The sequence below is a fragment of the Drosophila ficusphila genome, unplaced genomic scaffold, assembly GCF_018152265.1.
Source record: "Drosophila ficusphila isolate 14025-0441.05 unplaced genomic scaffold, ASM1815226v1 contig_412, whole genome shotgun sequence".
NCBI classification, from domain to species: Eukaryota; Metazoa; Arthropoda; class Insecta; order Diptera; family Drosophilidae; genus Drosophila; species Drosophila ficusphila.
In genome coordinates this window covers 1129389-1141904 of record NW_025064326.1, presented here as the reverse complement: position 1 = coordinate 1141904, position 12516 = coordinate 1129389, and the positions used below count along the sequence as shown (strand labels likewise).

General features: G+C 45.8%; 1 protein-coding gene across 1 annotated transcript in view; it reads left to right on the top strand.

Moving 5' to 3' along the window:
* The window catches only part of LOC108091434 (protein split ends), a 62701-nt gene that overhangs the window by 31746 nt on the left and 18439 nt on the right, over positions 1-12516 (top strand). The window contains 1 exon segment of the mRNA XM_017190627.2: positions 11092-12494. Within this exon segment, the coding sequence (XP_017046116.2) occupies positions 11092-12494 (1403 nt within the window).

Genomic DNA, 12516 nt, shown 5'->3' with positions numbered 1-12516 from the left:
AGAGTGCAAGACTTTTGGTAGTTGGCTTTTAACCTACTTAAAGCTTTACGCAATGCAAGCAATGCAATGCAATGCAACTGCAACTGCAACTGCACAAAGTGTGCCCACCGAAAAATGCATTAAATTTCACCCGGCAGCGAACCAAACTTGAAGCCCAAACACAAACAGAGGCGAAAAACAAATGCGTATGCAAATTTCCCAGTTAGCTAAACAGAAACCCATGGGGAAACTAGGCAGCCAACGCAAAACCAAATGAATGAACGAGTGAGTAAATGAATGAATGAGCCAATGAGGCTCTGCGCGAAATACTCGAATAATTGACAGGCGTGCCAAAAGTCCAGAAATCGTATTATTTGCCTGCATTTCCTTTGCTTGTTGGGACGCAGATGCACAGAAATAAATTGATTCAATTGCAGTATTAAATACTTAATGATTATTCTTGGTAATTTATTAAATTTCGTATCACCAATGTTTTGTATTTTTAGACGTCTGTAATGAACTCAATTTGATTCCCCCATTAATCACCTTTAAATTAGACATGATTTTCTTTCCGTGCACACATTTTGTGCAAACACATGAGGGGGCGTAGTGTCTGGCCAGCCACGACCCCCTTCGACCCCCCTTGGCCCCCAAAGAGCGGCGCAAATATTTCACAAGCAGCAGCAGCACGAAAAAAGGAAACAAATAAAGCAAATGCAAACCGAATTACAGGTGGGCGGTCGAAGGCGAAAATTCACAGGGGCGAGGGCTAGTTATGTAATATCGTTATTACTTCGAAATAGAGAGATCAACGGGGAAGGGGCGGGTGCAACATTAAACTGGTGCCTAATTAAAATGCCCAACAAGAAAAGACACAGCAACTGCAGCGACAGCCCATAAAAGCAGCAGTAAGCGCCGCATTAAAAATTTAACAACTCAAATGCGGCTGAATTTGAAAATTGAAAATTGCATTAACCTGAAAATGTCAAAGGCGACACTGAGAGCAACAATATTTAATAGAATATAGACTTGTTTCTTTAATCTAGTCTTTAGCATTCGAAACTCGAATATGAAAAATAAACATACAATAACTCTCACTTACCAATGACTGCAAAGAATTATTGCAATGTAGGCACCCCCTTAACTATTTAAAATTCCTTTTCAACTTTTCCAAGTGCACAGTCAATGATTAGTTTCCCTTGCCTTTTCAGAAGGAGGCAAAAAATTGGAAAACTGTTTTTGCGCGCAAAACGTCAGTTTAAATTATGCCTCAAAATGGACATGTGAATGGACAGTTGGCTGTGCCAATTTATACAGAAAACGTTTATTTTTGTCTGTATCTGTATCTGTATCTGTATCTGTATGCATGTAATGGCGAAAAGGGCCAACGCCGCGTATGCGTAACATTGCGCATACGCCCCAATGCTCTGAGCTCCGGATTCGATTTATTTGTTATTTGTTTTAGCTTTCCAATTAAAACGAATATGTGCAAGGGAAAATTCAATTAAACTAAGAGGGAAATATATAATATAAAAATGCCACGCCCTTTTGAAGTTGTTCTGTCCTCAATTGGTTTTGGTTTGGTTCGGTTTTCGTTAAGGGCTCGCTGGTCATAAAACTGCATTTTCCCAACTTTTATGACGGGCTGGGCTAGTTGAGCAATGACCGTAAATAAATAAAAAGAAAAAAAGACAGACATGAGTTTTGGATTCGGTTTTATGGGTTGTGGCAAAGTCTTCTGCCTTGCAGATGATGCAGGGGCATTTGGATTCGGAAGTGACCAAGAAGATGACCGCAACATTGCGGCCTAGCAGAGAACAATTTTTGACTTGATGTTCATCCAAAATGGCTGGACTGCAATTCAAGAGCAGGGGGAAGTGTTGGCAGACTTCTCCATTCATTACTTCCTGTAAAGAAGCACATAAACATAAATAAAAAACCTAAGCTAAGGGGAGGAAAACTACTACTCATTTGAAGAGTAAGTGCACCATAATAGCGCCACTTTGCACTTATTTTAACGATAGCTCCAATTTTCAAATAAAATGCTCAAGGCAAATGACCGTCATAATCCGAGCATTAATCATAAAAACAGTAATCGCACAAGTCTTGGGCTGTGATAGTTTGTACTAAACCCAGTGAGTTATAATTGTAACTTGCAGTTATTAACAAACTTGAAAAATGATTAGATTTGCTCTGGATAAACCCGAAGTTCGAAATGTCGATCCCGCAATGGCCCGAGCTCATCATTAATAACGATTGCATTTCGAGAATCCATTTGCCACAGCCAGCGATGGGAGATGGATGATGGGAGATGAAGGGGAAAGCGCGGCGATCCGTTTGCCTCAGACTCTCGTGACTGTGGCATATCGGGTTCACAGGACCCGTGCCGCCCGCCACTCCTCCTTTTTATTTATCGCCCTGCCATTACAAGGATGCCTCTGCTGGCTGCGGCTGCTGCATCGGCATCCTTTGGGTGTGTCCCAGAATCCCTTTCGATGCATTGAAATAAATGGCAAAATGCATTAAGAGAAAGGAGTGCAGGGCGAAGTAAAGGCGAGGAGCGGGAAAACTCGAGCCATAATCAATCTTCATGTGGAAATGCTTCATTGCCCTGCGGTTGTGGGTTGTGGGTTGTGGGTTGCGAAGGCAAGAGAGCGAGAACGATGGCTCTTGTTGGACAGACTAGTGAGACAGATACAATTGTGCCCCAACAAATGTATTGCTCATTAAATTTGAGTTGGGAACAAGTGAAACGAGTGAGCGGGGAGGAGGGCATGCAATTAAATTTCACACACTGATGGATGTATCCAGCCCTCACCCCCGAATCCGAATTGCTGTATCTGTGTGTGTATATATGAGTTATATAACGAGAACGGCAGCAGATACAGATACAGATACGGATACAGAGCACAGATACAGCCGCGTCAGCTGCAACTGTGAATTTCCCTGGAAAATATTGATCGGAAAATCAATTCTAATTAAATTGTCAGTCGCCCCGAAAGAGGTGATTATGTATCTGCGTACGTATTCGTATTTGTATTCGTATTCGTATTCGTATTCGCACTCGAATTCGTATCTGCGGCTGTGTATTTGCATCTCGGCGCGGGTAATTGCATTGCAGTGCCGCCTGTTTTCACTTGATTGGGTTTGGCAAACAAAGTTAGCAAGTCTGCCGCCACCGGGGATCCCATTTCGCCCTTAACCAAATTGAATTCATTTTAAATGCAGCAAAACAAATTAGGACTAACCGGGACGCAAATGGTGGCACTAAATGCCGAGTCCTGCGGATGTGGATGAGGATGAGGATGTAGATGTGAATGCGGACGGGATTAAACGTGCCACGCGGTCAGATTGTGTGGAGCCTCGGATCCCGGATTTAATTGGAGTGGAGAGTGAATGAAAGTCGCATTTAAGCTCGTTCTAATGATGCTAATTGGTGCTGAAATTGTAAATTAGTCACTCGGGACTTGGGGGAATGGATTAAGGATTCGAGTGCGGCTGCAAATGTAATCCTTTCGGCTGTCACTGCCCGGATTCAGTAATAATAGGGGAAGCAAATCAATGGAACATATTTTGTTCAATCCATCGAATGAAGTAGGTAAAAAATGCAAACTATAATAATTAAATTCCGAGCCTTCCCATTCGGTATGCATTGAATTCATTTGCAATTCTGCATGTGAATTATGCATCCGAAACAATTTCCATCTTTACTTTTATCACATTTCCATCCACTTCCATTAAGCCCGGCTCGTTTCCATGAGCGGTGTGCATACAAATTGCAAATGCAGCACACGCATTTATTTGTTGTAATTTAATTACTCGGCATTACTTGCTCAGGGAGTGGCACTGTGGCACTGCAACAAATAGCGCAACCCGGGCAGCATCAATTGCAATCCTTTGTCCCGGCTCATCTGCTCGTCTCCAGGTTCCATCTCCTCGGCTTCTGCACTACACAGGCAGAAAGCCAGCGCAATTAAGTGCAATTGGGAACTTAATAGTCAATTAAGAGGGAAATTGCTAAAGTCATGCAAGCAAAATTATTTCCAGCACGACCTTAGTATCTTGAAATCACGGTTTAAGTATGTATTAAACGAAACATTTTCAGGCACGAAGGGAGAACATTGCAAAATAGGTAAAAAATAATCATTTGCCCTCAGAACATTGTTGATGCCTCTTACGCAAATAACTATTTTCTGGGCTGCAATTGTTTTTTTTTTGTCAGTGCAGAGGATAATTTGCACACGCTCTGAAAAGTAGGCAATGAAAATGGTTTTTGTCCTGGTTCGCTCTGCTGCTGCTTCTTCTTCTCTGCTCCTGCTTCCTCTTCCCTGCTCCTGATGCTGCCATTGTTTTCTGTATAACGATATTTTAAAGCCACTCCCAAGAGACGACACTTTTGCAGCTGCAGCTGCACACTTCGATTGTTGTTGTTGTTGTCATTTCGAAGGCTTCTTCTGCTGGAAACAGAGCTCTTGGCTAAAGCTTCATTAGCAGCTGCACAAAAGGGAAAAACCAATGCAGTTAGGACAACAACAACAGGCGTCGAGAGTTTACACTGCCGGCATTACCTCGGAGGATGTGAGATATATATATATATATACAAATACAAATATATAGGATAGAGAGAGAGAGGCAGATAGAGAGCTACTTCCTGTGGAATCCAACATGGCGTCGCCTCTTCGAACTGCTTTCATTTTCCATTTCCACGACCTCGTTTTCAGACAATCCCAAAGCCCAGCAGCCCAACAGCCCAGCAGCATAGCAGCCCAGCTCTAAGGTTGCTCGACGGAGGTTTTCAAGCCACCGCACACTCGTAGTTATTTTTTCTAGCTTCTGGTATTTTTCTTTTGCTCTGCTATTTTTGTCTTTTGCTGATTTTGCTGTTGCAATTTATGCCTTTGTTGTTTTTACGGCCCTGCGGCTGTGGGTGGCAGCCAGGATATGAAAGACAGCCGATGTCCTGGCCGTGTATATGCCCATCCGTGTATGTATTTTGCGTGTGTATTGCCCAGTACCCAGCAGCAGTTCCTTGCCACATTATGTACAGGAATTTGGAGCGCGCAGGCGCCTTTCACGGTACAATTCTCAGCCTTTTCCTGATTTCCCCCGCTCACCTCTTCCCCTCCTTGTGGGCCTCATCTTGCATAAGTTTCATTCAATACTTGGAGCCGGCCTGGGAAAGTCCGCCTCTCGTTCTAGGACCCTCTTCTGTCCCTGGCTCGCCTTCTTCTTCTTCTTCTTTTTGTGGCAGCCACCTCCCACATTGCCTCCCCTCTATTTTTTGCCGCTTCCGGTTGCGTCACTTTGGCCTGGGAAAGCAGCGCTGCGTCATTTTCCCCCGCCTCCCCGCGTTTTCCTCGCCAGGCTTCAACTTTTATTCAACTTTGCCCTCTGACTTTGTCGCAGGCCACACACACAGACACAAACACACACACGTAGAGACCGCACACATAAACAGACCCGGACGCACACACACACAATCGCAGGACTCCACTTTAATTGAGGTCGTCAGCTGAAGTTAATAATAAGCCGAGTTGCAGGAGATGCGGTTACTGCATGTACACACAGAAAAATTATTAAGACTCATGAAAAAATCAAAGGCCATGCAGATATTTCATTAAAGGGGAACTTTACTTCTGTCACAATATATTAAATAACCGAAAGGTTAGATGTTAAATAAAATATCACTAAATTAAAATGCTTTTGCATCAGTGCCATTTTCCATTTCGGTCGCTGGCTTTCCGGATCCGCATCGAGCCATGGGCGCTCAGTAAACCACCCACTTTGCGGCCCACTTTGGGGGCGTGGCCCTCCGGGGAAGCTTATATAATTTTAAAGCCGCTGCAGGCGTCGTCGTCTGCAGGAACTTGGCAACCAGCAACCTGCAACAAAAAGTGAAGCAGCAGCAACTGCAGCTATCTGTCGTGTCATTCGCACTGCTTTAAATGCACATCGCATTATCTTTTGCAAAATATACGAATGCTGGCGAAGTAACGAAACAAATTTAAGTGCAGATCCCTTGGAGACCATAAAGAATTAAATGAATGTGGTTACAGCAAAAGCTTTGCAGATACGAAGCATTTTTGCGGAAATAAATGTTTATGGAATGACTCTGGAGAATAAAATGTTTGCTGATAAAACAGCAAGGTTTAATCATTGTACTGCGAATTATGTTCAACTTTAAACGAGGGTAAACTAAGTCGTTAGAATCTTTCGTTCGTGGAATCTTTTCTTTGCAAAAGTTTCAGACGAGAAATGGTTTCCCTAAATGTTTGCTACTTGTCCCCTTCGGTGCTATCACTTGATGGTTCCTTTTAATGAGTTCGCTGCTTATCCTTATCCCCAAATCAGACATTTAAAACATTCCAACAATTTTAGTCGTTTACCTTCAACCTCAACCTGGAGCGTTGGCGTTTCCAGCAAAGTTTAAGAACCTCTGGGCTCCGTTTCTCTCTTTTTTGGACTGGGCCCGGGTGGGCTGTCTCTTTTGTTAAAAGTTTTATCTAATTCCTTTGCCAGAATGCCGTGTTTACGTCCTGTGTCCTGTCATTCCCGTGTCCTTCAACTTTTGCCAGGCTCCAGGGTGCTGCTGCCGATGCTCCTGTATCTCGTGCCCTGTCAGTTTTCCCCGCACCGCTCTCCCTCCTTCTCCTTCTCCTGCTGCTGTTACTGCTACTGCTCCTGCTCTGGATCCTACTGCTGCCAGCTCCCTGATGTTGATAAATTTCACGCCCCGGAGGAGACGCAGCCAGGGAATGTTCTCCTGCTCCTGCCCAAATTACTTTGGCTGCAGTCAGGGAGCAAATGGGAGGAAGGAGGGAGGAGAGCACCGCCCGGCAATGATTGAATGAAAGGCTAAAAAAGGATTTCAGGAATTCCAACTCTTGTGTAAACTCTCACCCGTGTGTGTGTGTGGATGTGTGTGTGTGCTGTATGTGCGGGAATATCCTGCTGGCCATGTACGCGGCTTCCTTTTGGCCGCCCTGTATGTGCGAGAGACCCAGGCGAATATACGAATATACACAGAAATAACCTCAAACAAGGACGTTCGGTGAGAAACTTTTGCCAGGACAAAGACAGGGCGACCTGCGGGGAGGCGGTCCAGCCAACGGAGGCTACACTGTACATAGAAACGGGTGCCTAAGGCCATAAAGATTGAAGGGAAGATTTTTGTTTTGTAGCCCCAGCAAATGTTACCACCCAAAAATGTAAAATATTTTACCCAGAATGCGAAATATTTTGGGGTTTGAATGGGGTTTATTAATAGGGTCAAGTAGGTCTTCTGGCAAAAGTAGAACTTGTCTGTTCAGATGTTTCGAAATATCAATCCTGTTGAGGTATCCTTTACTTACCCAATTTCCTATTATGAATATTGTTTACACCAGTTCATTTTGTTTCTCTGCACCAGAAATTCAGCCATTTACTGCCACCTCTTCTTCTTCTTCCTCTGGGCCATGTATTACATAAGCGGTCGAGCACACACAGTTGCGCTGGAAACATGGCAGTAATGCAATTTACAGACGCCCAAAAATGTCCGCCCACCTTTGCTGCTGTGGTCGTTCGATGGGTGGTTTGGGTGGTTTTTGGGTGGCTTTGTGTGCCTTTGATGGCTGGGTGGCTTTGGGCTTTGGGCGGCCGCGTTACTTATGCTGGCCACAAGCCACCCCCTCTCGTATCCTCCCCCTCCGCTACGCCCCTCGCCATCCCTTGCCTTGTGGGCGCAACAAATGTTGCCCAGTAATGTTGTTATTGCTGTTTTGGCTGGCGTGGCCCTGCAATTCCCTGAACCGGGCGCACTTTTAGCTGAATTGATTTTTCCAATGGCCTCAACTGCGCATGCCGGGCAACCGTTCCTCCACTCCTCTCCCCTCCCCATCTTCTCGGTCCCCTGTCCCCCCGGCAAACTCTCTGCGGACTGCATTTCCCTCAAACTACACACACATAGTTCAGTTTTTACATACAGCGGTTGCAGTAATACAGTAACTCGGCTCAAAATATGGGATAACGTTTAAGAGAAGAGACAGATTCATTAGATTCAATAACTACCAGTTGCTAGGAATATATATTCTATACTGAATATAAAATAAAATAGTTTACACACTATTTCAGTTGAGATGGTGAACCCAATTGTTCTGTTTCTTCCCTATCTGCGAGGAGGAAAGACCACTGTGGCGCTGTTAAGTGCCACCCGCCTGAGTCATGCCCCACGCCACATTCCCTTCCACTTCCACTTCCACATGCTGCAGCATAGCCACTTGGTCTGCCACGTCCTCTGCTGCAGTCGCAACTCTGCCGCTGCCGCTGCCACTGCCTCTGTCGCTGCCAGCTAAAAGCTGTGACCTGAGCAGAGAGCTGGAAACTGCAGCATCCACCTCTGCCTCCACTCCACTGCCCCCTGGCCATATCCGTGGTTTATGTATATACGATAAACACACACACACACGTATCGTATATGGCAAACTGGCAAACTGCTCGCTGGCTGTTCTATATGGCCATATTTTAAGTGCTGCTGCTTAAAGCGCTTAATGCGGCTTTAAAAAATCTTCGTTCTCCGTTCTGGCCGCTTCAAAAGGGGCTGGGATCTGGGATCTGGGATCTGGCTAAACTAGGATGGCTTCAATTCATCAGTTTGGGCATTATATGGGGGCAGGAAATGTGAGTTGGCTTGGAAAAATTACGATTGTAGATTACAGTTTGTCTCTCCGTCTTCTGAGAGTTTGAGATAACAATGGGATCCGGATTACATTTCTGATTAAAGCTTATTGAGGTTTAGTTTGGAGCTTAGAGGTATTCAATTTTAAAATGCTAAATACATCGTTCTCCAATTTCAAACCACTAATTTTCGCCACCAAGAGCAATTCTCTATCCCGCAGGATCTCATCCTGCAGATAAAAACTCAAAGATACTTTTTCTTTGGGAATAAACATCCCTCCAAGTATAAATGCTACTTCTTTCGCTGATGTTTCAGATGTGTGCCAAGGGTTTCCGAACTGTTCCATAATGACACACATCCCCGATCCGAAAAAGGGGGCAGAGGTCGGTTCTTATCTGCAGAACAGATTAGCACAAAGCGAACAGCAGACGCCGTTGACCCGATCCGATCGATAGAAGATCGTATATACATAATTATATTTGTTCGTCCCCTGAGGTTGAACAATGATTCTCCGTGCCATTGAACGCGTTCGTAAGCCTCAATTGTAGATCGGTCTGTGAGAAATCTACTCGGAAATACACACATACAGATGAATACAGTGGTAATTGGAAGTTCCCATCCTTCAAAAGGTTATTGTTCTTCTTTAAATGTTTTATTCTGAATTCAAACTAGAAATAGTGCTTAACAAATTTGTTTTTTATTTCAAAATCTCGGTTATTTAGTATTTTCTCGAAAATTAGCATTCGCTTCTTGCTCTCTTTTGTTGTTTTTTCTTGTTAATATATTTTAAGGGAGGTCTCTTGATCTCAGTCGTTCAAATGTGCGATGTCCTCGACAACGGAAAAACACAAAACAAAAACATTTAGCAAAGGTCGCGCCTGTTCTACTGTTTCCCTCAGGAAAACAAGAGAAATGCTGAGCTCAACCCTCGTTCTATTCCAAAGTCATTCCGTGGAGTGAGTCGAGCCTTTTGCGCCTTAATTTATCCAGGGGTTGCTTTTTGCGTCTTTAATGGCATTGTTTTTGGCCTGAGCCAGGTAGAAGTAACGCTTTATTTCTACCTGGCTCTGCTTCCCATCTCCGTCTCTTTCGCACTCGCTGCGAAGAGAAACTAGCATTTGTTTGGCCCATAAGTTACGTTATAGTTGTGATCGAACAGTCGAACTGGAAATATAGTAGGAAATTTATACATCTCTGGGTTAGTAACTTCTTTAATTTTTTTTTAAACACAATTCTTACGAAAAGCGAATGATAGTGTCCCACATAGTGCCGCGTGTGTTTGTGCTTTGTTTATTTATTATAAAACTCGTAGCCATAAATGTAAACAATTGTTTTTTATCCTACCCAAACTAATAGGTCAACCAGTGACAAACAACCAAATGGATTACAAGAATTATTATTAAACTTATTGAACAACTTAGCCAAACATAAAATTTAAAAGATCGTCCTGGAAAATCTATTAATGAAATTCTACCCGAACTCGACACAGCTTCTACATGCCACTACGTAACCGAGCTTACGTGACCGCGCGCCGGTCTACGTTGCACGCCCTGTTTACGTCACGTGACGACCAAGCAGTCTGGCAGCGCTGCACGCGAATATCGGCACAAAGCAAAATCGGTGGCCAGTGAGCGAAACAAGCAGAAGCTAACGAACAAATTTTTAATATAAAGAGCGAATCGCGACTAAAATAAAGAACGTGAACGAAGCCGTATGCCGTGCAAAAAATGAAGGAATAATACCAATTTCATACAGAAAAGAAACCGGTTGGCTTTCGGATAAAGCAACAAAAGCAAAAGAACGTGGCTCTCCCGGTCCCGGCTTTTTTTGCCTCTGTATTTGTGCCTTTTCGTGGCGGGAGTGAGCGTGTGTGCGAGAGCGCGTCTGTGTGTGTTGGTTTTTTTTTTTGTTTGTGCGTGTGTGTTGCCGCGTAAACAGACGCAGAGGAATAAACGCAAGAAGAAGACGAAGTTGGCGGATTGGGTCGCACGTCAGTTTATTTGGCGCCCGTTTATTTATTTGGCCGGGTGAAATTTTTCTTCAAGTGCCTGATCCAACGTAGTGCAAAGAAATCGGAAGCGAATAAGTGAAAAAAGCCATACATTTGGAAGTGTTCCCGATGATAGGCCCAAATATTAGTGCGCCCGTCTCTGGGGCTGTGAAAATAAGTAACGACAACGCTTTTCCCAGCGAAAACCGATAAATAATATTATGCGGAGGTTGGTTAATATTGTGTAAAAAAGTGCATGCCGAATATTGTACATATCGGTGCTTTAAACTTCACTCTCCGAGAGCTAAAATTTTGCAATATAACTGTGATTGCCAGGCATAACAACCTTATTTCTGAAGAATAGGAAATGTCAGAATAATTACCCACAACCAAAAATTAAGATTACTATTACGATCGTGACTAGATCCCTTGACTTGAGTTTAAGCAATTTTTTCTTTTTCCGTTTTAGGTCTACAGAGGAACCACCGACAAACAGCTACGAAAGGAACTACTACGACCGCACCAGCAGCCGCTTAGTCAGTCAGTATCAGGCAAGCAACTCTGCCTCCTTGGCCAACTCCCATTCCAACGCCAGTCCCTCGTCCGTGTCCGTATCCGTGTCCAGTTCGGCGGCAGGAGGGTCCTCCGAGAGGTCGCGCAACCGAGATCGCCTGTACAGGAATGGTTCTGCCAGCGGCAACAGCAGCAGCAACGTCCACGGCAACAGCAGCAGCAGCAACACGACGACGACGACGACAGCAGCCTGCACAGGAGCTGGAGCTGGAGGATCTGGAACGGGGGCAGCCGGAGCAGGAGCCGGAGCTGGGGCTGGAGGATTGGTAGGATCGGGAGCTGGGGGGGCACCGCTGGGCGACCGGAGCAGCAGCCACAATATCCACCAGAATCAGCAGAGCGCGCGGGTGGCACCACCACAGTCATGGTACGAAGCCGCCGCTGCTGCAACGACGGCCCAATTGAAAAGTCCTGGTGGCAGTGGCAATGCCGGCGCCTCAGCAGCCGGTGGCTTTGCAATGAGCAGCTCACCGATCAACCATCATCAGCATCCGCATCCGCATCAGCATCCGCATGTTCAGAATCCTCAACACCCGCACTACAGCAGCAGCAGCCCAGCGGCAGGAGCCGTAGGAGGAGGTTCCTGCCCCTCTCCCGCCCAAGGACAGATACAGATCGCATCGCAGTCGCAGACCACGGCCGTGCATCGGAGCGTGGCCTATGCGGGGAGTGCTGCGGATGACTCGCTGACCACCGCCACCTCGCGCAAGATGCTCCTGCACAGCAGCAAACTCAATAAGCTGCTCAAGGGGACAGGGGCAGCGGGCAGCGGAGGAGCACGCTCTGGTTCGGAATCGCCAGGGGGAGCGGGAGCAGTTGGAGCCGCTCCTCTGACGACGACAAGTACAATCACAAACAATAGTTTTAGTAGTAATAGTTTAAATAATACAATAAACACGGCGACTCCGACGATGCCCACGATAGCATCCGGAGCAACGGGAGCTGCGGGATCGGTGGGACTAGGATCTGGCGCAGCAGCGGTAGCGGGTTCCAATTCCGGTTCCGGTCCAGCCACCAGCGGAGACATTCTAAATGTGGCCGCTGCCCTGGCCGCCGCCGTGGACAACGGGATGCCGACGCACCCGATCCGAACGCGACACCACCTGCACGGACGCAGCACCACCTCCTCCAGTCGCTCGCACTCGCGTTCGCCGAGCAGCTACAGCAGTTCGCACAGCTCCTCGTCCTCCTCGCACTCCTCGTCCCACTCGCACGCGTCCAGTCCCGTCCAATCCACGGGCAATTGTGCGATGGCGGAGGGGCGCAGCGGGCGTAGCCTTCAATCCGTCGCTGTAACCAGTGAGTATTTCAGCTATATTTC